This window comes from Musca domestica, unplaced genomic scaffold, assembly GCF_030504385.1.
Source record: "Musca domestica strain aabys unplaced genomic scaffold, Musca_domestica.polishedcontigs.V.1.1 186, whole genome shotgun sequence".
NCBI lineage: Eukaryota > Metazoa > Arthropoda > Insecta > Diptera > Muscidae > Musca > Musca domestica.
The window spans coordinates 971,820-999,727 of NW_026712242.1; the positions used below are offsets into that span (position 1 = coordinate 971,820).

Genomic DNA, 27,908 nt, shown 5'->3' on the forward strand with positions numbered 1-27,908 from the left:
AATAAAACCTTTGACATATGGTCAATTATTCAATAGTTTAGACTCAGAACGTTTTGAAGACAATTTCGTGGTGGATGTAGAAGATCAATAATATTGAGATAAGTTATGAAGCTATCTAAAAACTAAATATTGCATATCGTATCTACTTTTTAAGGAGATACATGCTTCTAAAACAAAACCGTTAACCCCTTGTACTCTAATTGGTAAAAGCTTAAATAAAATATTTTAGTCAGAGAGCCAAGTTAAGAAACGAAAATTCATTAACATATTTAGAGTGCAGAGCCTTGTTTTACTTATATTTTTTCTTTTTTGCCATTCTATCAGCTGAACATCCTTCACTTTTGTCTTTCCTTTTGTAGGACCCATACATATGTCTTTGAGTTTGAAAGTTTATCCGTTAATTAAATGCATCATTTATATCCATCACTGAAAGGAGATCAGCTATGTCCCTTGGGCTTTCATCCACAGACCCGGTATCCGACGAGATGCAAGCGCTGTTTTCGTGACTACAAAGAGCATGGTGGACGAAGAGGCATCGAAGATGTAGCTGCATCATCGCCAAATCTCTCCGATGGCCTGAATTCAAGGTAAGGAATAAAACTTCCCGCTCTTCTAAATTTATAATACTTCTCAAACCTTTCTCTCTAAGGCCATCTTCACGAACGTGGACTTCAACGCAAAACTTGTCGTCCCTGAATGGCAGTAGCAATGATATTGGTATGGAAGAGAAAGAGAGGAACCATTTTCCTCTCCTATAGCAACGATTAATTAATTACAACTGATTTTCCAAATTCTCTAACAAAATTTATAGCATGTCTTGTTTCTTTTGGTAGTATTTGGCACAAATGCATTACACACATACATACGTACATATATTTTAGAAATAATCAGTTTATTTTGTTTGTAGTTAAATTAGTTGGTACTGAAGCAGTTGGATAATTTGCACAGTGGAACAATTTCAGAAAAAGTGTTGGAAAAGATGGCAATGAATTAAAAGTAAACCGCGTTGTAACAGTAAGGAAATGACAAAAGTCTGACGGGTTGATCTTCAAATGGAAAGTTGCCGGTGGTTACGTAACTTCTTCATTAGGTCCCGTAGTTACAATAAACTGTGAATCCAGATACTCGGCCGAACTTAATGTAGTTTACTTGTTGCCAGTGAAATCCGTTGCAGATTAAAGTAAAAGTCTTCAAAATGCCATAAAGTGCGGTACCAAATCGTGAAACTACATAGACATTTTCCATCTACATAAGTTTTTGCTATTGTGAGATTCAAATACCAAATTTGAAACAATTTTGTATGGCAAAACAACACAGGCAAACACATTTGCTAATTTGAATTTGGCAACCCTTTTCTGACGAACTTGACCTTGTAATTTTTCAAATAAAATATATTTTCATACCTAAAATATTTTCCTATGACGAGTGGTAGATTTTACAAAAATAATAAATGTTCTTTGGCACGTTAAAGCTGTTTTACATTCCATATCTCAGGAATACCAAAATTTATTTCTCTGTTCTTGGACTTAAACATATAAATATAAATATTTCAAACCCTTTATCTAAAGGAAGCGTTTTCGGTGATATTAGTTCTTGTGTAGGCATCAAATGAGTTTTTACTTTAGGTCCGCCTTTAAGGATCATATCCGCAAAACTACCAGCTGAAAATATTGCCAACATTTTGACAATATCTGCTATCTGAATTCTGTACTGCAACGAAAACTTACACTTGCAATTTCTGGAAACGCATTTAATGTCAACTAGACTATAAATGAGAGATGCGAATTGTTTACCTGTATTGTAGCAGACAAGGTTTAGTTTCATTCAACCATTTTAATTAAGTCTTACATGACTTATCAGATTATTTTTTTTATACCCTCCACCATACATAGTATGGAGGGTATATTAAGTTCGTCATTCCGTTTGCAACTCATCGAAATAATCATTTTAGGACAAACAAAGTATATATATTCTTGATCAGCGTAAAATTCTAAGACGATTTAGCCCCGTCCGTCCGTCTGTCCGTCTGTTGTAATCACGCTACAGTCAAAACGAATTTAGATAGGAGCCAAAATTTTGCACAAATCTCTCTTTTGTCTACAGACAGGTCAAGTTCGAAGATGAGCATCGTATAGCCCCCATATAATGGTACCCCGATATTCGGTATTTAGATGATTTTACCCACATTTTTCAATAGAATTGTCTGAAATTCCACAAAAGGAGTCCCTTGTGAGTACTTTACTCCATGAAAAAGAATTGTCTATATGAGTCCACGATATCGTATAGCCCCCATATAACGGTACTCCCCGATGTTCGGTATTTTGACGAGTTTAGAAATTGTCTAAAATTCCACAAAAGGAATTCTGTGTGGGTATTTTACCCCCTGAAAGAGAATTGTCCATATAGGTCCACGATATCGTATATCCCCCATATAACGGTACCCCGATATTCTGTATTTTGATGATATCAGCCACATTTTCCCATGGAATTGTCTGAAATTCCACACGATGAGTTCGCTGTGAGTACTTTTTACCTTGGAAGAGAATTTTCTATATAGGTCTACGATATCGTATATCCCCCATATAACGGTACCCCCCAAAATTCGGTATTTTGACAATTTTTCGAAGGAATTGTCTGAAATTCTACACAAGAAGTTCTTTGTGAGTACTTTACCCCCAGACATAGATTTGTCTATATAGGTCCATAATATCGTATATCCCCCCATATATCGGCACCTTCCGATATTAGGTACTTTAAAGATTTTAACAGAATTTTAAATGGATTTTATTTTTTGAAAATTTTCTAATTCGTCCCAAATGGTGGAGGGTATTCATAGTTCGGCCCGGCCGAACTCACTGCTTTTTTACTTGTTATTTTTCTGTTTTCGATGATATTCTTGACTTGTATACCCTCTAACAGGCGGGAAAATAACAAAATACTTGGTCTGAAATTAATGAAAAACTCTTGCCAGCGTACGCCCATATTTAAGAACGAACTACAAAATATAAATTTGACAATGAAGGGACATAAAAGAAAAAAATGTAATTGTACCAAGGATAGCATGGTAGCATGATATTACCTGGGCAATTTTAAAAAAATCTGGCTAAAGTATAGACTATTCGAAGATACCGCAATAAAGCGATATTAGAAAATATGGATCTATTCGGGCAAGCTTTTGCCACCGGACTTTGATCCCATTGCAAACTGTAAAACCGTTAAAACTCATTACGACCTCTAAGTACTGAATCCCTAAAATAAAGAATAACAGAAGGTATCGTAGTATGGGGGCTATACGAAAACGTGAACCGACATGGGCCCATTCACGAAATGAACCTGCCTGCTGCCTAGTTGGACATGAAATTTTACGCTCATCAAGAATATATTTGTATTTTGTGTAGGGTCTAACATGAAACCAGTAAAGAAAGTCCTAAGGTCGGGCGGGGCCGATTTTATGATACCCTACACCACTTTCCTAATTTAGTTGAGCTCCACTTAATAATTAAAAGTTTTTATGGGAGAATTCAATCATACACGCTATGATTATAGTTATAATTTAAAATTCAAAGGACTAAATATGCCGAAGCATTTGTATCTTTTAAATTCGGACTTGTATTGCCCATTTGGTGCGAAATTAATTTGAAATCGGATAAAAATATATATGGGAACTATATCCAAATCTGAACCGATCTCGATAAAATTTGGCAAAGATATTTCTGAGCTGTATTTGATATATTTCCCTGAATATCGTTGATACGGAGTGCATATTAGGGCTGTGGGTAACAAATACAATAAATCGGATGAACAATATATATGGGAGCTATAACTATATCTGAACCGATCTTCACCAAATTTGGCATACTACCTTCTAGACTAAATTCGGTCGTATGTTCCATCCCATTTGGACAAATATTAGACGTTTGGTGCACAATATATATCCAAATCTGAACCGATCTCGATAAAATTTAGCAAAGGTATTTCTGAGCTGCATTTGATATATTTCCCCAAATATTGTTGTTACAGAGTGCATATTACGGCTGCGGAGGACAAAAATAACAAATCGGATGAACAATATATATGGGAGCTATAGCTATATCTGAACCGATTTCGATAAAATTTGGCATACTTATTTTCAGGCCTAATTTGGTTGTATGTGCAAAATTCCATACTATTCGGGCAGATATTACACGTTTGGTGCACAATAAAAGGCAAATCGGACGAAGATATATATGGGAGCTATATCTAAATTTTTACCGATTATTTTCAATTTCAATAGGGTTCGTCCTTGGGCCAAACAAATGTTGTTTGCAAAATTTCATCTCAATCGGATAATAAATGCGACCTGCATTTTGTTCACAAGAATACATGGACGGACGGACGGACGGACAGACGGACATAAATCAACTCAGAAAGTGATTCTATGCAGATCATCAAAAGGAACTATGGGTCTATCTCGTTTCCTTTTGCCTGTTACAAACAAATGCACAAAGACATAATACCCTGAACACCTTGTGGTGTAGGGTATAAAAATAAACTGAATTACAAACAGCGTATTCGTTTTAGAACTGGAATATCGAACTTCTTCTGAAATTGTTCACTACTGCGCCCGTAATTGTGTTTCTCAAATTAACTGACATTCATTATTTTGTTCTCGTATCGTTTCTGTGCATTATCGCCTTACGTGTGATGTGCGGCCACCAATGTCATCATCGCCATCATCATAACCACGATTTATTTTTCAACTTTTACTACCACCGTAATTTCTTTTACTACTACTACCACTACTATGCTACCACTACCACTACTACCATCACTACTACTTTGCGACATAACTTCATGTTTTACACGATTCGATATGTGGTCGACTGCTCGCGCGCCTGTGTGTGTTTCCACACAAACAAATAAAACAAAAAATAATATCACTGGAATTTGTGTAATTGGCCGCCTCCGTCCGTTTTTGCGTCCACCACTCCATGGTTTGGTACGCTGAATGGTTGTTTTGGCTCGCACCCTCGTTCGCCCGGCCATATCGTAATTTAACAATATTTTAAATGGTTTGATTGGTGACTAATGACAAATATGAACATTTACCACAAATAATACCACAATTGCACATTACGGCCAACCGCAATTTACTTTACTCACACACGCACACTCTCGTAAACGTAACGTACTGTTTTGTGCAACGCATGCATGCACCGCCGTCTCTGCGAATGTTTACTCAACCAAAGTTGTCCACTTCAATGTAGAGCTGAAGAAACGGCCACAGTCATGGGCCTCGACGCCCGACATCGACGAGGCCGATGACAAGGCACGGGCCACGCCCCGTTCCAGTGGCAAGCCGGCAGCGGCCGCTGATGACAACGAGGTCAACGTCACCATCAAATTGCCGGTTCCACAGAGGCGTCACACGACAACGTTGGATCTGAAGGAGGTGAGTAACGTTGTCCCTAAACTGTGCTCCCAATCTTAAATCAATTTTCCAGGTGGAAAATTCATTGCTTCAAAGTTCGGCATCGACACCGTCTTCATCTTCGAAAAATATTCCGGAGGATTTGGTAATTTTGTCGACCGATAGTTTGGCCGAAAGGGTGAGGAAAATGAATCTGTTGAAAAAACAGAGGAGTCAAAATTCCCGAGAGTCGAGTCGTGAACGGTCGGTGCCACGAAAGAACGAAGGGTGGGTATTGACATTTTAAACTTGAAAATTTCTTATTGAGCGTTTTCATTGGATTTCCTTTACAGGGAAAGCAGCAATGAAAATGGAGAAAGCAAAGCACCCCCAGATCGACCTGAACGCACAAAATCCTTGTCGTCAGCAAGTGCCGGTGCCAGTAACAGCAGCAGTAGCAGTGCAACAAAAAATGCGGCTTTGCCCCCTAAGAAGGTTTCCTCCTCGTCCAGTTCAACGACATCATCCACATCGACTGCACGCCCAACATCGGCTCCAGCTTTTGATTCAAAATCCGCCTTACCGCCAGTACCTGCCAAAGCAACTCCCACCAAACTAAAGACTACCTCGTCGTCCTCCACTACAACATCCACATCTACAGCTTCGGCAACAACATCGTCGTCGTCTTCGGCCGCACGCCGAAAGGAGGCCGATCGACAAAAACTGCTCAGGATATAGCGTTCATGCTCAACATAAAAGATAACAGCTACCAAGGCAAGAAGCCCAGCAACGACAACATGTCGATGATGACCGAAAGTCCAGAGATGCACGACACCCAGGATGAGCTAAAGAATCTGCGCAAGGAACTGGAAGCCATGAAACAACGCGCCGAAAAGGCCGAAAGGGAAAAGAGCGACATTTTGTTAAGACGCCTGGCTTCAATTGACATGGCTCCAAACCGCACTGCCGCCTCCGAAGCCCTGATGCTGCAGCAGAAAGTCAACGAACTTAAGGAACAGCTGGAAAAAGTTACCGAGGAGAAGCGAAAACTGAATACCCGCATGAAAGAGCTGGAGAATAATCCGAAGAGCGCCGAGAATGAGTTACGTCGAAAATTGCAGGCTGCCGAACAAATATGCGAAGAGCTGATGGAAGAGAACCAGGAGGCCAAGAAAGAGATAATGAACCTGCAAGCCGAAATGGATGAACTGCAGGACACATTCCGTGAGGATGATGTCAAGGCAAAAACCAATTTGCAAAAGGACCTCGAAAAGACGACAAAGAATTGCCGCATACTGAGCTTCAAGTTGAAAAAGTGTGAGCGCAAAATTGAATCGCTGGAGTTGGAACGTCAGAACAGCGGCAATGCTGAACTGCAGGCTCGAATCAAGCAATTGGAAGACGAGTTGCGTTTCTCGCAGGAATTGTCGAAGAAATTACAGGTAATAGTTGGGTTGTTTGAGGTGGTATTGGGGTGTTGTAATCTTGATGGTTCTCTTATTGCTTGCAGTCTGAAGCGGAAGAACTACGAAATCCAGGTAAGAAGAAGGCTCCAATGCTGGGAGCCTTGGGAAAATCAACATCTGCCGATGCCAGATTCACCAGGGAGTCGCTGACCCGAGGTGGATCCCAAGAGGATCCTCAACAGTTGATGCGAGATCTACAGGACTCGGTAGAACGGGAATCCGATCTGAAGGATCAGCTGAAATTTGCCGAAGAAGAAGTAAGTGCAATTGATATGGTCAAATTGGGTCAGATCAAGTGCAGATTGATATGTTCTATATGAATCTATCTCCCACGGCTCCATATTAAGTAGGGAGAATATATCCAACTTAAGTCTTGTAGTACTCTTTATAGTCGCTTTACAGTGGCATAGAAAATGTTCCAACACCTCATTTTCAGTTGTTCGCCCCCATTAGGGTTCGTTCATAGGATCTTTGTGTTTTCCCTCGCCGAACTTGCTGTTACCTGTATTATTCTACCATGACTATAAAGCAGGGGTAGGCCAAGAGTATCCCATGCGATATCTGTGTGTTCATCAACACAATTGTCAAATTGGTTTTAGGAGAATATTTAGTTTTGTTCGAGCAGTGGATGAGGAAGGTGCTGTTGGATATTTTTATGAATACACCGTTAGAAATATTGGAACACATAAATATATCTTACTACATATTTGAAACAAATATTTCCGAAATTGTAAAAATTACAACTGTTAAGATTATCTTGTTCGATTGAATTCTATTTGACAGAATTTGTATACGAATTCACATTTTAGGAATATAAATTCATTTCATATTGATCGACAAATTTTTTGTCCTTCCAAATTAGAGACATGTTCATATCCCTTGATTTCTATGAAATGATATATACGTTCTTGGTCAATATTGAGAAAAATAACAGGATGTGATGTTTGTCATTCTGTTTGTGATTCATAGAAATAATCTTTTAGGACCCAACCCAGGATATGAATTTTTGATCAGAGTAAAATTCTACGACTATATGTGTAGACTGGGATCAATTAAAAGACACAAAGTCTTTTCCGTTTGAGCGTTTGTAAGACACTGAATTTATTTATTAAAAACATTTCTTAAGAACTAGTTGTGATAATATGACTTAACCTAAATTATAACTAAGTGTAAATGAGAGAGAGAGAGATAGATACCAACCGTACACATGCATATGCACCATGCCACCATAAACCTTAGGGGGAGGTCATACACACGCATAGCTATCTCACATGTGGCAAGCAAACATGCTGCACTTGCTTATCAGTCTGAGTAAAGATTACGTCCCATAATCTAACTCCACCATAACACATGCAGCAATTGAAAATTCTGTATTATTTATTTCTAACTCGAAGGTCTGCTCACCACATTTTCTTATCTTATTTTATGTGGACTGTATTAAGAAGATCCCAGTTTAACAAATCCCTCTCATCTACACTAGGTAGCCCCGCTATTCTCTTTTATTATAAAAACATGTTCACTTATCCGTGAACATTCTTGGCAGGGGCAAAAATACATATAAAATATAAAAATTACAAATATGAACAATAAAATAGATCTAATAGAAGTGACATTTTAAGAGAAAACAAGTTAAGTTATAACACCCAAGTAACTCCTCCATCTTTCCAGCCTGGCTCTCTTGAACATCCCTCCTCCTTTATCTGCCGGCTTCAATTTCCAAGCCGAATCCTTTTTATCTGTCGTCTTCTTTCTGTAGCCAAAGTTTCCATCCTTCTCTGGAAGCGCCGTCTGACCGACCTTGGACAGTTTATCGTTCCAGCGTTCATAATTTTCTGTCACCTCGGCTTGTATTTTATTCGCTGCACCACTTCCACTAGGCATCTTCATCACAACTTGACCGTCTTCCAGCATTTTATTATTCCAGCGACGCATATTGCTTTTCTTCTTAGTTTTCATCTCGCTGGCAAACAGTTTATCTTCGACTTCTTCCAATCTCCCTGTGTCCAGTTTTCCAGAGACCTGTTCATCTACCTTTTCCAAAGTTGATTCCTTTTTGGCAATTGGGTCTTCCATATAAACCTCTTCAACCATCATTTCTTCGTTGATATTGACCACTAATTTTGCAGCCAATTCATCAGCCTCGATTTTGGATGTTTTCTGCGATATGAGCAACTCTTCCTTAAGTTGCAATATTTCAGCCTCCAGCAGAAATGTCCTTCTTTCTTTTTCTTTACCAGCTTCTAGATTTGCAGCCAACTCGTCACGTTCGGTTGCAGCTGCAAGTCGTTCTCTTTTTGCACAAGACAACTCATCACTAAGTTGTCTTATTACCGCCTTCAACGCATTGCCCTCGCGTTCTGCCTCCTGGTTAGCCGCTCGTAATTTGTCCTTAGTATCCTCGGCTACACACACAGCATTTTCGACTTCCTCCTTCAATTTGGAGACAAGTTTGAGGGCATCTTCTTTTTCATCTTTCTGTGAAATCAAGGCAAACTCCATTTCCTTAATATCACCTTCCATTTTTCTCATTACGGCTACCGCTGCTTCGCGCCCCTCTCGCTCGCTGTCCAATTCGGATGTTATGTAGGCCACTTTTTTCTTCAAGCCAAGGAGTTTCTCTTTGGTCTCCACATTAAGAGCCTGCGTGACTTTAAGGATGACCTTAACATCTTCCAAATACAGCCTCGCTGTCCCATTCGGCTGACTTGCTCTGATAGCAGCGGCTAGTTTGGACTTCTTTAGAAGCATCTCTAAAAACCGCCTATGAACGACTGGATACAATATTATGTCTCTTGCCGCGTCCATAATTTTTTCTTTGGCGAAGTCAAATACGCCTTCTATGGCTTCTTCCGTCTTTAAGGTACTCATTATTTCCATAATGGTACCCATCATTTCGAGAAGAATGGCAACATCTTCCTTTATTTTCATCATTGGCGGCCGTTTCACCGATTCGTCCTCCTGGGCATATGCATCATCCCTTCTTTCTGAAGATTTCAAATATGAAGCCCCCTCGGTTTGCACCGCCACCACAGTCTTCTGTGCTGAAGTCTCCTTCTGACTCAGCATCCTTTTATTTGGCTTATAAATTTCTTCTGTATGGGAACAATTCCAGCTGTAGTTTTAGCTCGGTAATTTTCCACTCTTGAAGACCAATTTTAGCCTGATAGAATTTCCTCGATGTTAAGGCAAATTCTTCAACATTTATCCTCTACCGATCCGGCTCGGTGGACCAATGTAAATTGGGATCAATTAAAAGACCAAACGTCTTTTCTGTTTGAGCGTTTGTAAGACACTAAATTTATTTATTAAAAATATTTCTTAAGAACTAGTTGTGATAATATGACTTAACCTAAATTATAATTAAGTGTAAATGAGAGAGAGAGAAAGAGATAGATACCAACCGTACACATGCATATGCACCATGCCACCATAAACCTTAGGGGGAGGTCATACACACGCATAGCTATCTCACATGTGGCAAGCAAACAAGCTGCACTTGCTTATCATTCTGAGTAAAGATTACATCCCATAATCTAACTCCACCATAACACATGCAGCAATTGAAAATTCTGTATTATTTATTTCTAACTCGAAGGTCTGCTCACCACATTTTCTTATCTTATTTCATGTGGACTGTATTAAGAAGATCCCAATTTAACAAATCCCTCTCATCTACACTAGGTAGCCCCGCTATTTTCTTTTATTATAAAAACATGTTCACTTATCCGTGAACAATATGCATATGTCTGTATGTCAGCCTGTGGTAATAGGTATTACTTTTTAAAGGGTCAACTTTAATGGTAGTTAGATGGTTAACATCAAAATTATGTTTACTTAACTTAACTTATATTATGTTAACTTATAAGTACATGTATATAATTTTTTTATACCCTCCACCGTAATATGGAGGGTATATTAAGTTTGTCATTCCGAATATACATTTTAGACCCGACAAAGTATATATATCATGATCAGCATCAAATTCTATTTCGATTTAGCGATGACCGTCCGTCTGTAGAAATTACTCTAGCTTCCGAACGAAATGAAGTAGATTAATAAAATTTTACTCAAATGTATATTAAGTCTGCAGGACTTTTGGTATTTAAAATGGGCTATGTAGGTCCACGTTTTGGTATTGTCCCATATAACGGTACATCCCGATATTCGGTATTTTTATGATTTTAGTTACATTATTCACCGATTTTTATACCCTCCACCAAAAAAGGTATGGAGGGTGTATTAAGTTCGTCATTCCGTTTGTAACTCATCGAAATAATCATTTTAGACCCAACAAAGTATATATATTCTTGATCAGCGTAAAATTCTAAGACGATTTAGCCCCGTCCGTCCGTCTGTCCATCTGTTGTAATCACGCTACAGTCTAAACGAATTAAGATAGGAAGCTAAAATTTTGCACAGATCCGTCTTTTGTCTGCAGGCAGGTCAAGTTCGAAGATGGGCTATATCGGTCCACGATATCGTATAGCCCCCATATAACGGTACCCCCGATATTCGGTATTTTGATGATTTTAGCCACATTTTTCAACGAAATTGTCTGATAATCCACACAAGGAGTTCCTTGTGGGTACTTTATCTAGTAGAAGAGAATTATCTATATAGGTCCACTATATCGTATAGCCCCCATATAACGGTTCCCCTGATATTTGGTATTTTGATGATTTTATCCACATTTTTCAATGGAATTGTCTAAAATTCCACAAAAGGAGTCCCTTGTGGGCATTTTGACCCCCTCAAAAAGAATTGTCTGTACAGGTCCAGGATATCGTATATCCCCCACATAACGGTACCCCCCGATATTCGGTATTTTGATGATTTTACCCACATCTTTCAACGGAAGTGTCTTAAAATCTACACAAGGAGTTCCTTGTAGGTACTTTATATATATTATAGGTCCACAATATCGTATAGCCCCCATATAACGGTACCCCCGATATTCGGTATTTTGATGATTTTATCCACATTTTTCAATGGAATTGTCTGAAATTCCACACAAGTAGTTCCTTGTGAGTACTTCACCGCCTGAGAGGGAATTGTCTATGTAGGTCCACGATATCGTATATCCCCTATATAACGGTACCCCCCGATATTCGGTATTTTGATGATTTTACCCACATTTTTCATCGGAATTGTCTGAAAATCCACACAAGGAGTTCCTTGTGGGTACTTTATACCTCGGCAGATAATTATCTATAAAGGTCCACGATATCGTATAGCCCTCATATAACGGTACCTTCTGATATTCGGTATTTTGATGATTTCAGCCACATTTTTCAACGGAATTGTCTGAAATTCCACACGAGGGGTTCCTTGTGGGTACTTTATCCTCGTCAGAGAATTATCTATATAGGTCCACAATATCGTATAGCCTCCATATAACGGTACCCCCGATATTTGGTATTTTGATGATTTTATCCACTTTTTTAATGGAATTGTCTGAAATTCCACAAAAGGAGTCCCTTGTGGACATTTTACCCCCTCAAAAAGAATTGTCTATATAGGTCCACGATATCGTATATCCCCCATTTAACTGTACCCCCCGATATTCGGTATTTTGATGATGTTAGCCACATTTCCCAATGGAATTATCTGAAAATCCACACAAGGAGTTCCCTGTGAGTACTTTATCCCCCCATATATCGGCACCTTCCGATATTAGGTATTTTAAAGATTTTAACAGAATTTTCAATGGATTTTATTTTTGTGAATATTTTCTAATTCGTTCCAAATGGTGGAGAGTATTCGAAGTTCGGCCCGGTCGAACTTACTGCTTTTTTACTTGTTTTTATTCAAGTTTCGCATTTGAATATTGTAATGGTTTATGACAAAACTTTCCAAATTTCGGCCAGGCCGAACATACAGCTCTTTTACTTGTTTTATTTAAAAATGAATCATAATTGAAATAATTGTGCAAATATATTTCCGATTTGTCTGATCAAAATATTAATTTTTACCAACGAAGTTGTTTTGAAAATAGAAACTTTAAAGACAACTAATTATTTCTTTCTCATTCATTTAATATTTTTAGATAAATTTATTGTCCTTCCAAATTAGTGGACATTTTCATATACCTTGATTTCTCTGAAATGATATATACGTTCTTAGTCAATATTAGGAAAAAGAACAGGATCTGATGTTTGTCATTCTGTTTGTAATTCATAGAAATAATATTTTAGGGCCGAACGCAGGATATGAGTTTTTGATCAGCATAAAATTACGACTATTTAGAATTTTATTTACTATTGAAAACAGAAAATTTTAAATTGGAAATTTAAAAAAAATAACAAATTATTTCTCACTCTGTAAAGAGAGGCAACAAAACACTTGCAATATTTTGTTATTTCAAAACACATACAATCACAAAAAATTTTTGAGGCTCTCTGCCCAGCCCTGATATACAATCACAAAAAAATTGAGGCTCTCTGCCGAAATACACCGCAAGAAATATTGGAGTACATAAATATAATTACTACATATTTAAAACAAATATTTCCGAAATTGTAAAAATAACAGCTGCTAAGATTTATATTTAAAATGAAACATAATTAAAATAACTGTGCAAATATATCTCCGAATTGTCGGATCAAAATATTAATTTTTAACAACGAAGTTGTTTTTAAAACGGAAAATTTTAAATTGAAAATTTAAGGATAACCAATTATTTCTCACTCAGTAAAGAGAGACAAAAAAAAAACACTTGCAATATTTTGTTATTTCAAAACATATACAATCACAAGAAATTTTTGAGGCTCTCTGCCTTGCCCTGCTTTACATATTGTTTGCGTGGCAATGTTGAAAAAAGAAGAACGGTTGGAGAAAAATAAAAACACAATTAATTAATATTTTCTCCAGAACAGCACTGAACTGTATTTGTTACTGATGATTGTTCGTGGAACAATATTACCTTCGTACAAAGGAGTTTTAGACATAGGACGTAGTCCTATGCTTGCTAGTACTCGTAAAGTTGGTAGAACTCTGAAAAGGTGGCAATTGCAAAACGTCTCTCCTTAAGAAATGACATTCATTACCTTTGACATTATGTACGAAGTAAAATGGTAGTAGACATTACCTAAGGAGGAGAAAAATCGACAATGATGAAATGATGTTTGCAATTAAACATATAAGAATTCAATATTATGTATATATTCGTCTTTAATCTACTATAGGGGTGGACAAGCATGTTATCATCGTTCGCTCAGGAAATTCTATGTGGGGGAATTATGTAGTTTTTTTTCGTAATTATGGTTCGAAAAACGAGTAGAGAGAGAGAGAGAGAGAATCAAGTTTCGTGAAAACATCATCATCGTCGATGACATAACAATCTGCACTTAGGTTATTCAAACACCATTTACATTTTCCTTCCAATAAAATAATGTTCTACAATGGAAAGTTGCACAGACTGAGAGTTAAGCAGAAAAAATCGCTAACACATCAAGGCGTACAAACCGAAGATTTAGTTGACGACATTTTGAAATTTCCAAGGTCAACACAAACGGATAATTTTGTTGAGCAAATTTCGTCATTTACACAAACGGATGTTTTCAATTTTCGCGAAGGCGATTCACAAACCGACAGCACTGCCAGTGCTGATGATAAGGCCACACAGACGATGTGTGGTTTTGGAACTACCGATACCGAGAGTCCGACCTCAGAAGTACCGAACGAAAATTATGAGGAAATAACAGAGGAAGTTATATGCCAAGTCGTCGATGCCCAAACACAGACGCAGGAACCTCCCGCTGCAGCCGCATGGGAAAACACCGATGCCACCACCAATATATCTGCAATATTTAAGAGTATTCAAGATCGTGAACGATCACCATTTGCTGCTACTCTGACGACAGTGTCCACTATGGCGACTCCCTCCTCATTGTTGTTTCCCAGCATGATCTCGCATGCTCTAAGAGCGGGCGCTGGGGCAGGTACATCATTCAATCTCAAATTACCATTTAGACCAGTAGCAGCGTTCTGTAGTGAAACTTTCGTTGTTGATTTTATTATTTTACGTTGGACACGACTAATCCTGTTGGCAATGTCATTTGAAACTATTTGTCGATTGTCCTGCATTCCATTCGATTTGGGACTTTCAAAATTCTGTACATCTGTTGCCCATGTTAACTGTATTTGGCTAAAATATTGTTTCATTTTGTTAATATTTGCAGGCTGAAAATTTGAGGAAAAAGTTGCCCGCATGGAGGATGAAAATGATTCTCTAATGATGCAGTTGAAAAAAATGGCAACACGTTCTCGAAGTATGTTAAATTGTAGTTAAAGTTGCTGTTCTTGTTGTCTTTTTATATGAAAACGCATTCGATGGACGATTGACTGGTCGAGAGGGAGAGGAAAAGGGGCCTTCCAATTGGTCAGCCCTGAGGACCGCATCTGAGTTGGAAAATAGCAGTGAGAATAACATGTCCGCATTGCTGTTACTTGCTGAGATGCTGTTCTTCAGTGTGCTACGTGAAGGGCATTCCCTCTCCCCTCTTGTCACTATTTGTTTATTATTATTTTGTTCACTAACCTAACAATAAACCTGCTCATTCCCTGCATCCTGCATACCCCCCGCCCTTAGATGTATATAAGTATATATGTATGTTCACTCACTTCTACTAAATTTGTCTTATTGCCATTTTTTACAGCTGCTCATCAAACAATGAAATTGGTTGTTAAAAAAATTGAACTCATTTTCCTCTAAACTCTACTACATCATTCATAGTTTTACAGTTACTGTTCTTGTTTGTGCATGCAGTTTTTATTGATGTGATTTTTTTTTTTTTGGTACTAATGCTAACTTTGACATCTCACACAGCTCGGAAGCTTAGTCCCACGCCACGGCGCTTGGCACCTGAGGTACAAGCGGAACGTGACGAAGGCATATCGGATGAAGATGACCCGGCTGAGTTACGTATTTTACTGGAGCTGAACGAACAGGAGGCCTCTATACTGCGGCAAAAGGTAGAAGACTTGGAGAAGCAGAATACAGAAGCCAAGAAACAGGTGCGGGAACTTCAGGAGAAACTGGCTGCGTCACCAACGGACAAAAAATCAGGCTTCTTATCGGCATCTAATAGCTCGGATAAGAAACTGAAGGCACTGAACGATGAATTGGAGACGTTGCGAAAGTCGCTAGCCGAAAAAGATAAACAGATTGAACGCTTGCAGTCTTCTTCCTCGTCACAGTCTAACTTCAATGTTAAGCGTCAATTGGATATGGTCGAACAGGAAGCCACGGTGCTGCGATCGAAGATAACTGCCCTTGAAGCCGAGAATGAACGTATCCAGAAGGAGAACAAACGATTGCAGTTGTTGTCGCTGAAGAAATCTCCTTCAACTGACTCTGGGGAGCTGGCGAAACTTAAGCAGGCCCTTGCTGCGGTCGAAGAACAAAAGAATGGCCTGGAGACCAAACTCAAGCGCATTCTACAAGAAACGGAGACAAAACTGCCACCCAGACTGGAAATTCGCGTAACCGATCTAACGCCGAAAAACCAGCTGAAAAAATGGGTTGAAGAGCTGGACGATGAAATAACCGAATTAAGAGCCCTTGTTGCCAACAGCAGTGCTCTGAGTCTGAAGAATTTGCAGGCGGAGAAGAAGTCATTGGAGGATGAGTTGAGTAAATACAAGGCCAAACTAACTCAAGTGGAAAACGATTTGCGTAAGTAGACTACCGGAATGAAGATTTTAATTAGGCGTGCGTAATTCGGACTTTTGGTATTGAAAAGTCTCAAAGTCGAAATTGATCATTGATCCTCGTAAAAATCACAAAGTTCATTTTTAGATTGTGCGATTATCTATTTTTATGCCAGCCAAAAAGTCTGCAACGACTAACGAGCTTGTAGTTTTCACTTACAACTCGAGAAAAGTTGTCGCTAATGCTAAGTTCACATGACACGTGATTCGCTCTCTATTCCTTGTTCGACCATTAATTAAGAAAAATCTACTTAATTCCCCACACAAAATTTGCTGAGCGAACAAAGATTTTTGTTCTTTGTTCCATTCAAATCACTCTCAGAACAAAGATGAAATGTGTGCCATCCCTAATAAATGAGAGCATTTATCGAAAAAATAAATTGTGACATTTAAAAATAGAAAAATTTAATGAAATTTCAAACATTTTTAGGAAGTGAATGAGAAAAGAAAACCAACCGAATGGTTTGGCCGTTGTTGCCTAAACGCAGCCACACATTTATTCTTATCTATTCTAATACTGGAACGCCCGAAACTCTCGTTCCATTATTTCTATATCGCACTCGAATATATTTAATGTCCCAGGATTTTCTCCTGGCGCTGTTGTATTGTCTCGATCCTCTTCTTGGAACTTTTGATTTTGGAACTCCTTTTCCATTTTTTGCTTTTTTATATTTTTGTATATTTTGCTTCTTTGTTTTTTTTTCTTTTTTTTTGATACTGACTTCTTGGTTTTTTTAATTTATTTATTTATTATTTTTTTTAAATTTTTTTCTTTTTTAATTGGGACTTTTGGTGTCCTCTTTTAAAAATTGTATGTTTTTTTTTGGGACTTGTTGTCCTCTTTTAGCTATTTTTTTTAATTTGCCCCGTGGGTCTTTTTTGTTTTTTTTTCTTGCTCCTATTTTTGCCCGTTGGGTCTTTTTTTATTTTTGCCTTTATGGCTTTTTTATTTTTGCACTATGGCTTTTTTAATTAAATTTATTCACTTGGACTATTTTTTTAAAATGCCCTACGGTCTTACATTTAAAATGTCTCAGCTAACTTTTTGGTAGCAGTTCTTCTCCTTTTTGAAGAACAGCTACTTCTTTTTTGGCTTTTCTGAGTTTCTTACCACTGGTGGGGGATAACTCAAACCAATTTTATTTTAGGTCGTCGATTCTTTATTTTTCGAAGGATCAATGAATGAGAAAAAAAAAAACCAACCGAATTGTTTGGCTGTTGATTCAATTCTGATTTTATTTAAAAATATGTTTCTGTAGTGCTACAAAAACTAATCTAACTTAACCTAAACGTAGCCATTCTATCTCATATCTATTCTAATACTGAATGGAGAACATTGCACGGCTGCTTGTTATTTCATTCAAGTGGTCTTGTGCATCTACTGAGCGCATCGATATATGTGCGTGTGGGTCATAACCTTTATTATCTCACACATTATCGTATGCGTCAGCGCACAAGATCACCGAATTGTTCACAGTGGTGTTTTATGGCGGCTGGGAAATATGTAATTTTAGAGTATTTATATTTTATTGCTAGATTTTCCCAGCGCCTAAACCACACTCAAAAGTATGTACAAAGTACTTTGTACAGGAAGACTAAAAATTATGAATGCAAACTACAATAATGAATGGCGTATGTACATTCAAACGTAAGTAAATTTTGTTTTCTCATCCGAGGTGGGCATTTTGTCCACGGGTTGAAATTTCCACAGAAAACTGGAAACAAAAAAGGCAATATTTCCAAAATGTTTATATTGGCAGAAAAAATGTTTGAGAGGTGTCTCTCCAGCAGAATTTAAAAATAGAAAAATACAAAAATATAGTTCAAAATGTCAACATTTACACAAAAAGTTGAAAACATGAATGCAAATTCTAAAATAAATGATATAATAAATCTTTGAGAGAAAAACAATAATTTCTTCTATTCATATTAGTGAGAAATTCATGTATTTTCGTATAAATTCCCATTAAAATCTGCAAACAAAATTTTTGAAGAAGGGAATTATTTTACTATGAATTACGAATCGTGCCGTATGAACGGGTGTATGAATCGTGTACCTAATTCTGAGAGCGAACAACTTGATTGAAAGTGCAATGAGAACATAGCATAACTTTTATTGTACTTTTTTCATGAAAATATTAGTTGTGTTCCAGTACTTTTTTAGTAGTAAAACTAGCAGAAGAGAGAACAGTTCGAAATGTCATTCTCAATTAGGTGTGCTCAAAAAATAAGGGAACGGAAAATTAGCAGAAATGCGATAAAATGTCAAAATTCCAAGAGTAAACAGTCCAAATCGGACTGGTGAAACCTTACTGAAACGGACGCCAAAATTTAAAAAAATTAGTATTGAAGACGATACGTTAAAATTAATAATCTATAATAATAATTAATAATCTGATTCATCATTCAGCCAGTCCTCTTCCCTACTGGAATCATCCAAAAGTGCCCCATATTTTTTTTTTTAGTTTTTTTGCACTACAAATATTAGTTTTTCCTTTAGTTGATCATTTCTTTATTTTTGTTATGACGCGGGAACATTGAAATGTATCAACACATTTTTCAACCTTGTTAGCCCTGCCAATTAAATGTCAAATTCACAATTTGCACATTTCTGCTCGGCCAAATTCATGTAGCTAAAACAAGCAGAAATGTGCACCACTCAGCGCCATTTTTTTCTCGAGAGAGCTGCAAGTTTTGCTAGTTTTTTGAGTACGGGAACGCGTTGTAGCAAAATTAGTACTAATTAGTACTAATTTGTAGGTTCTGGAACACAACTATTGTGATTGAAAGTTATTAATTTTTCCGATAACGGCAAAAATTTTAGAGAATCGCACTACAGATCAAAAAAATCAAAATCAATTTGTAACTAATTGCAAACAATTAATAGGCCAAAAAAATCGGACAATTCGAATAGTTTCTATTCAATCCTGTTCAGATAAAAGTTGACTGGAATTCTATTTTCATATTTATGGTTTTCATTTTAGAAAAATCCAAGACTTCATCGACACCCAAGGTTTCGGAATTGGAAAAGCAAATTAAGAAACTGAGGATGAGATTAAACAATCCAATTCGAAGATTAAAGATCTGGAGGAGAAGTTAAAGAAACAGGAGAACTTGGTAAGCCACCCAACAAATGACAATTTTACCCAACGTGTTAGATATTTGTATTTAGCATTCTTAGAGTAAACCTTAAAAGGCTCAAGTTTTAAACCACAAAAAAAGTTTTGGAGTGTTGAATAAATTAATAATAATACTTATGATAAACTAATAACAAAATGGTATAAACTAGAAACAATAAATTTGTAAAATAAGAAGTAAATTCGAAAAACCTTTGGGATAGCATTTGATCGCAGAATTTGGATGTCCTGAAAATATGTATGTTTATGTAAATTCCCTATATATTTTTGGCAGAATTCTAGATAGGCTGCTTTCAAACCAAACCAACAACAAAAACTGTGTTGGCAAAAGCTGTAAGTTCGGCCGGGCCGAACTTTTAGTACCCTCCACCATTTGGTACAAATTTGGCAATTTCCAAAAAAAAAAAAAAAAAAAAATAAAATAAATAAATAAATAAATAAAATAAAATAAATCCTTTAAAAATTCTGTTAAAATCTTAAGAATTCCGAATGCATATACGACAACGTGGACCTGCATAGGCAACTTTTGTCATAAGTTATTACAATATTTTAATGCGAAACATGAAGAAAAATCTGTTTATAATGTAGCTAAAATCATCAAAATACCGAATATAGGGGGTACCGTTATATGGGGGCTATACGAAGACGTGGACCTGCACAGACAATTTTCTGGCATGGGCTGAAGTATCCATTACGAACTTCAAATGCGAAATTTAAAACAATCCCGGTAAATAATGTCGCTAAAATCATCAAAATACCGAATATCGGGGGGTACGGTATATGGGGGCTATACGAAGATGTGGACCTACATGGCCCATTTTCTGTTTTCTGCTGCAGTATCTATTACGAAATTCAAATACCAAATTTGGAACGGTTCCGTTAAATAATGTCGCTAAAATCATCAAAATACCGAATATCGGGGGGTACCGTTATATGGGGGCTATACGAAGAAGTGGACCTGCACAGATATTTTCTGTCTTAGGCTGTAGTATCCATTACGAACTTCAAATGCCAAATTTGAAACAATTCCGGTGAATAATGTCGCTAAAATCATCAAAATACCGAATATCGAGAGGTACCGTTATATGGGGGCTATATGAAAACTTGGACCTACATGACCCATTTACGAACTTAACCTGCCTACTGGCAAAATATACATGTGTGCAAAATTTTAGCTTTCTATCTCAATTTGTTCGAAAGATAGCGTGATTACAACAGACAGACAGACAGACAGACGGACAGACAGACAGACACACAGACAGACAGACGGACATGGCTAGGTCGTCTTAGAATTTTATGCTGATCAAGAATATATATACTTTGTTGGGTCTGACGTGAGTATTTCGAGGAGTTACAAACGGAATGACAAAATTAAAATACCCTCCATAGTATGGTGGAGGGTATAATAACAACATGACAAAAAACGTTTTTACCCAAGTGACGAGATCGTACCAAAAGATCGAGGAACCAACCAATTAAATTAAACTAAAATTCTTTTGGAAAAACTACCAAATCTTACAAGCGCACTTATAACATTTTCGTCTCTCTCCACTTGTTATGAACGAAATAGCATAACCATGTAAGTTGGTTTTGGCTGTTACCACAAAACCCCCCTTCGTCGTCCGTCCTTGTCTATTGATAGAACAGTGTTGGCATGGCTCAATAAGAAAGGTTGCTCAACTTCAAAGAAACTAGAAAGATGCAACTCAATTAGACTTTTAAATATGCAACAGTTGGTTTTGCTTATTTGTTAACAAAATTCTTTTATTGGGGAAAACCCACGAAACAAGAGTATAATTTTGGGGGTTATTCCACATGATTGAATCTAAAATATCCCAAAATGTTACAATGTGTTATTGTCACCCTGTATCAACGTCGAAAATATGCATATTTTGAAATAATTTGAAATAATTGTATTTTTTATTAAAAAAACACATACACAAAAGGTGTATATGTTTTGACAGAATAAGGGCACTAAAAGAAACAAGTAAAAAAGCTGTAAGTTCGGCCGGGCCGAACTTTTAATACCCTCCACCATTTGGTACAAATTTGGCATTTTCTAATAAATAAAATCCGTTAAAAATTCTGTTAAAATCTTAAGAATACCGAATGCTTATACGACGACGTGGGCCAGCATAGGCAACTTTTGTCATAAGTTATTACACTATTTAAATGCGAAACTTGAAGAAAAATCTGTTTATAATCTAGCTAATATCATTAAAATACCGAACATGGGGGATACCGTTATATGGGGGCTATACGAAGACATGGACCTGCACAGACAATTTTCTGGCATGGGCTGAAGTATCCATTCCGAAATTCACATGCGAAATTTGAAACAATCCCGGTAAATAATGTCGCTAAAATCATCAAAATACCGAATATCGGGGGGTACGGTATATGGGGGCTATATGAAGACGTGGACCTATATGGCCCATTTTCTGTTTTATGCTGCAGTATCTATTACGAACTTCAAACACCAAATTTGGAACGATTTCGCTGAATAATTTCGCTAAAATCATCAAAATACCGAATATCGGGGGGTACCGTTATATGGGGGCTATATGAAGAAGTGGACCTACATGGCTTATTTTTTGACTTAGGATGTAGTGTCCATTACGAAGTTCAAATACCAAATTTGAAATGATTCCGATAAACAATGTCGCAAAAATCATAAAAATACCGAATACCGGGGGTACCGTTATATGGGGGCTACACGAAGACATGGACCTGCACAGATAATTTTCTGTTTTAGGCTGTAGTATTCAATACGAACTTCAAATGCCAAATTTGAAACAATTCCGGCGAATAATGTCGCTAAAATCATAAAAATACTGAATATCGGGAGGTACAGTTATATGGGGGCTATATGATAACTTGGACCTACATGGCCCATTTACGAACTTAACCTGCCTACTGGCAAAATATACATGTGTGCAAAATTTTAGCCTTCTATCTCAATTTGTTCGAAAGATAGCGTGATTACAACAGACAGACAGACAGACAGACAGACAGACAGACAGACAGACGGACAGACAGACAGACAGACACACACACAGACAGACAGACGGACATTGCTAAATCGTCTTAGAATTTTACGCTGATCAAGAATATATATACTTTGTTGGGTCTGACATGAGTATTTCGAGGAGTTACAAACGGAATGACAAAATTAATATACCCTCCATAGTATGGTGGAGGGTATAAAAAGATTGTATTTAGGGGGTAGCTTCCCAACATACCAAAAATACAATACAGCTTGAGAATAATATTATAAAATTATAATTTTTCAACAATGCTTGAGAAACACTTATGTTCCACAAACTTTTCTCAAATCTGTCTTTAGTTGACAAACTAGTTTTGATTTTTTGTGAAAATTGTCAGCAAAAAATGGTTTTCTTTGATAAAAAGCAAAATACGCGAATTTAGGACCCATTTCTGGACCGAATTCGTAGGGTATGGGTGAATAATAAATCCGGGAATCTGCGATATATATTATTTCAATCCCATTTCAGATTGGAGACATCAAAAAAGTTGCAGGAATTCAATAGATGTGTAGTCTTAGTGGAAGATATGCAGAAGCTGAAATAAGGGAGAAGAAAGCGTCAGGGTATCAAGGCCACACGAGGCAGTTACTATTGGGATGTCCATCAAGAAAAAACTGTATAAAATGATTAAAAATTAAAAAAATAATATTTTATATTATTACAAAAATAAGCTTAATATAATATTATTTTCTTAAGCTTATTCTACAATTTCAAGTATAAGCTTATAAATAAGGGTTCCATTCCGATTATTCTATACTTGTTACACAAACATTTTTCAAAGTTTTCTCAAGCATAGGGTTTACGTTCATAAACTTATTGTAATATTATTCTCAAGCCATTTTGTTCTACCTTCTGTAATTGTGTTTGTTCGGAATACCGTAGTATTTTGTTGTTACAAAATAGTCAGGCTTAATCCCATTATTGTTGTTTTTATAAAAAAAATCAAGAATAAAAAAAGCTTACATTTGCTACAAAACTTAACTGTTTTTCCGTTCGTCAAAATTTAGGAACGAACGAAAAATAATGCCGCAAATAAAAACAGGTTGTTTGTTAAAGAAAAGTATACCATAAAAATGCTAAGTATAATTGCAGAGAAGTCAGATTTTCACTTTAACATGATGTGTAAACTAGTCATTTGATTTTTTTACTAATTCCTTGTCTATTCTAGCTAAAACAAACCGAGTCAAATAAACTTAGCCTGGAGCAGCAAATGAAGTTGGACAAGGAGAAACTTTCAAAATTGGAAAAAGACTGTGAAAAGGAACGAAAGGATCGCGAAAAACTTGAGGCCAAATTATCGCAAAAGGACAACGACCTATTGCAGGCCCGTAAAAATGCCGACAAAATAAAACTGTCCCTGGAGAAGGAAATCAAGGATCTGAAAATCAAATCCTCAAAATCAGATTCAAAACAAGTGCAGGAATTGAAGAAACAAGTTGAAGACCTCCAGGACTCGTTGAGCAGCGAAACAAGGCGCTACAACGATCTTAATGTCCAATGGGAAAAACTGTCTGAGGAGACCATACTAATGCGGGCTCAATTGACCACCGAAAAGAACACCCTTCAGACGGAGCTCAATAATGCCAACCAAAAGATATCTGAATTGGAGACGATTCGTGTCAACCGAACGGAACTGGCCAAAAAGCTGAACGATGCCCAAAAGAAAATCCAAGAACTGGAGACCAAGACCCTCAAGAATAACTCCAAGGAGTACGAAAAGACAATGCTGCAGAACAAGCTGGACGAGAAGACACACGAGTATGAACGTCTGAAGAGAGAGAACGAGATGAATATTGATCTGGTGTTCCAACTTCGCAAGGATAACGACGATCTGAACCGTAAGCTGAGTGACTTCACTCGCATAGAGCAGGCAAAGTCGTCGCTCAATGGGCATAGCGCAGATTTGGAAAATGAAATAAAGGCCTTGACGAAAAAGTGAGTCTCTATTTGGTATTTATTTCGAACATTTGCATTTATTTTCATTTACATACATAAAGGCTTGAGAGTGCGGAGCTACAATTGAAATCGGAGGTGGCATCGACACGACTTCGCTACGAACAGCAGGTGAAAACGCTTAGTTCCGAATTGACATCCATGCAGGTGAGTGGCCACAAATCGTTTTCCGTGTGGGGAATACCATTAATGCATCCCTTGCAAATTGCAGCGCCAATGCGAAAAATTCAAAAAGGATCGCGATGCATACAAACAGATGTTTGAGTCAGCCCAAAAGAAAATCGGTGATCTCAAGGCAAACAACGCTGGTCGCCAAAGTCGTGGTTCAATGCACAGCAGCGATGAAGATGACAAGAGCAAGATTGCCTACTTGGAACAACAGGTGAGTTGAATTTGGAACAACGTTGAATTAGTATCGGATAACTGAAATTTATGCCACTTCAGATTGGTTGCCTGGAAGATCAACTGGTAGAAGCTCGCCTGGAGGTCAGCAAAGTCAAAACTGAATTGGTCTCGGAACGCAGTGCCAACGAAATTAAAATATCCGAAATGCAATCAAAGCTGAATGAATTCGAGGAGGAACGAGTCATTGGATCGGGCCGCACCAAGATACCGGGCATGAAGACAAAACTGGAATTGTCTTGGCAAAAGGAGCGTGAAGATCAACAACGGCTCTTGCAGGAGACATCGACGTTAGCTCGCGACTTGCGTCAAACACTCTTTGAGGTGGAACGAGAGCGCGACAAGGAACGCTTGGAATCGAAGAGACGCCTTGAGCAATTGAAACGAACCACCGAGGAGGAAATGGAAGAGGGTCGTCGAAAGATTGCTGAGCTACAATGTGATCTCCTCGAACTACGTGACGTTCATGCGAAATTGAGAACGTCAAATGAGAAGCTGCGAAGAGAACGGGAACGCTATGAAAAGGAATTAATAAAGCGTCGCATGGAACAAGAGGGAGGTGAACGCAAACTTGGGGCACTTCTGCAAACGGTAGATGAGCTGGTAAAGATCGCTCCAGACCTAGCTGGAAATAGAGCGGCTCCCACGCCAAATGATCTGAGACCCGAACCAACGGCAGTCAGGAGAAATCGCAGCCCATCACCATCCATGAACACCTCGAATGTATCGGGCGTGCTGGCTCGCCTAGCCGAAGCCTCCGAGGAGGTGCGTAAATTCCAGCGCATCAGCGAGGAGGAGCATGAACGCTATCGAATGAGGCGCAGTAATTTGAGACGTGCCGCCTCGCAAGAAAATGATCCACATGGAAGTCAAAGCTCAGTGGCCAGTGCCGCAAGTACCAGCAGAAATGGAACAAAATTATCGCGGTCCAGCCACAATGGCAGTTTGATTAGGAAAAGTCTTTCGCTGGATCACTCTATCCAAAGGGATCAGGTATTATTCGAGCAGCCTAGCCAGAACTTTTACCACTGATCATCTATTTTCTCTTTCCTTCACTTCCCTTTTAGAATATTTGGCGCCAAGATGACGGCAGTGTTTCCTCGATGCAATCCATTGACTCCGAATTGGGTGGCTTGGTACGCGACTCGAGCTATGATTCTCGACTAGATTCACGATTATCCGGTGGCTCGACGCAGAGTGACATACCACGTGGACCTCGCAAAAAGAAGAAAAGTCTTATGGGAAAACTGAGAAGTCTCACAAAGAGTGGTCGCAATTCCGAGAGTGAAATATCGGTGGGTATTACCAAAATTGAATCCTGAATTTTTTTAGCTTATTCCCAATGGGGTTCCGTTGTAGATTCAAGGATCAGACTCTGACATAAGTGTAGCCAGTGACATGAGAGCGAGTAAGAAGGATTTACGTGGCCGTCTCTCCGGCATGTTCAAGAGATCAGGATCGACATCACGAAGTGGCAGCACGGAACGTACGTCGAGTGAACAGAGGCCAGTGGCTGTGACGGTGGTCGGCGATGAGGACGGTCCGCAGCCCAGAGATCCACCACCAGCCAATGCAGTGACTCCGAAGCCCATTCGATCGGTATGTTCGTTGCCTTACCAACTATTACGACCTTCAAAAAAGTTTTCAATATTGCTGAATATGATATGATTTGTTGGGTATAAAATTTATACGACATATATTATTTTTCTGCTATTTAAAACCGATATTGAAATGTTTTTTGTATTCTATAAAACGCACCTTCAATCTGATAAACTTATGATTCTGTTTTTTTTTCTTACAGATTGCTAAGCCTCCAACGCCAACCACTCCAATCACAAAGCGCAAAACCGCCAAATGATAAATCAATTCAATCAATCAATCAATCAATCAATCAATCATTTGTAGTCTATTGTTATTATTTATCAATTATTTTTTGTTTGTTTCATTTCATCATTTTCACATACCATAAGAAATTAGAACTTTTTATTGAATAAAATATACACCGTACGTACATACATATGTACTACAGATATTGTTACGTAAATGTCGTTGCATTTTTGGTGGGGTGGGTGCGGATAAAAAACACCAACGTTTCAGGAGACGAACATGAATGTCTGTGTGTCTGATACCCTGGCTTCAATCATCTTCTTCGCTTATATTTTTTTACGTTTTGATGTGGCGTTTCCACTGCACTTGATTCGCTCTCTATTCGTTGTTTGACCCTTAACTATGAAAAAACTACCTAATTCTTCACACAAAATTTCCTGAGCGAACACTCATATTTGTACGTTGTTCAAATCAAATCACTCTCAGAACAACGAAAAAATATGTCCCATCCCTAAAAATGAGAGCATTTATCGAAAAATAAATTATGACATTTAAAAATTATAAATAGAAAAATTTAATGAAATTTTAAAAATTTTTGGGAAGACTGAAAATTATGAATGAAAACTACAATGTTGAATGGCGTATGTACATTCAAATGAAAGTAAATTTTGTTTTCTCTCTTATTCGAGGTACGAATTTGGTCCACGAGTTAAAATTTCTACAGAAAACTGCAAACAAAATAGTCAATATTTTCAAAATGTTTCTATCGGCAGAAAAAATGTTTGACAAGTGTCTCTTCAGCAGAATTTAAAAATGGAAAATCACAAAAATATGTTCAAAATGTCAACATTTACACAAAAAGTTGAAAACGTGAATGAAAATTGTAAAATTAATGATATAATAAATCTTTGGGAGAAAAACAATAATTACTTATTTTCATATTAGTGAGAATTTCATGTATTTTCGTATACATTCC

At 37.6% G+C, this 27,908-nt stretch overlaps 1 protein-coding gene across 1 annotated transcript in view; it reads left to right on the top strand.

The window, feature by feature from the left end:
• LOC101887402 (rootletin) overlaps positions 1-27,143 on the top strand; it is an 89,663-nt gene extending 62,520 nt beyond the window's left edge. The window contains 18 exon segments of the mRNA XM_059121072.1: positions 360-587; positions 650-717; positions 5,247-5,431; positions 5,484-5,677; positions 5,743-6,095; positions 6,098-6,831; positions 6,900-7,112; positions 14,264-14,795; positions 15,683-16,531; positions 19,551-19,607; positions 19,610-19,683; positions 23,919-24,685; positions 24,748-24,850; positions 24,915-25,085; positions 25,148-26,098; positions 26,173-26,400; positions 26,465-26,704; positions 26,907-27,143. Of these exon segments, the coding sequence (XP_058977055.1) occupies positions 406-587; positions 650-717; positions 5,247-5,431; positions 5,484-5,677; positions 5,743-6,095; positions 6,098-6,831; positions 6,900-7,112; positions 14,264-14,795; positions 15,683-16,531; positions 19,551-19,607; positions 19,610-19,683; positions 23,919-24,685; positions 24,748-24,850; positions 24,915-25,085; positions 25,148-26,098; positions 26,173-26,400; positions 26,465-26,704; positions 26,907-26,963 (5,958 nt within the window). The 5' untranslated portion in view covers positions 360-405 and the 3' untranslated portion in view covers positions 26,964-27,143.
• Positions 27,144-27,908: the final 765 nt, after the last annotated feature.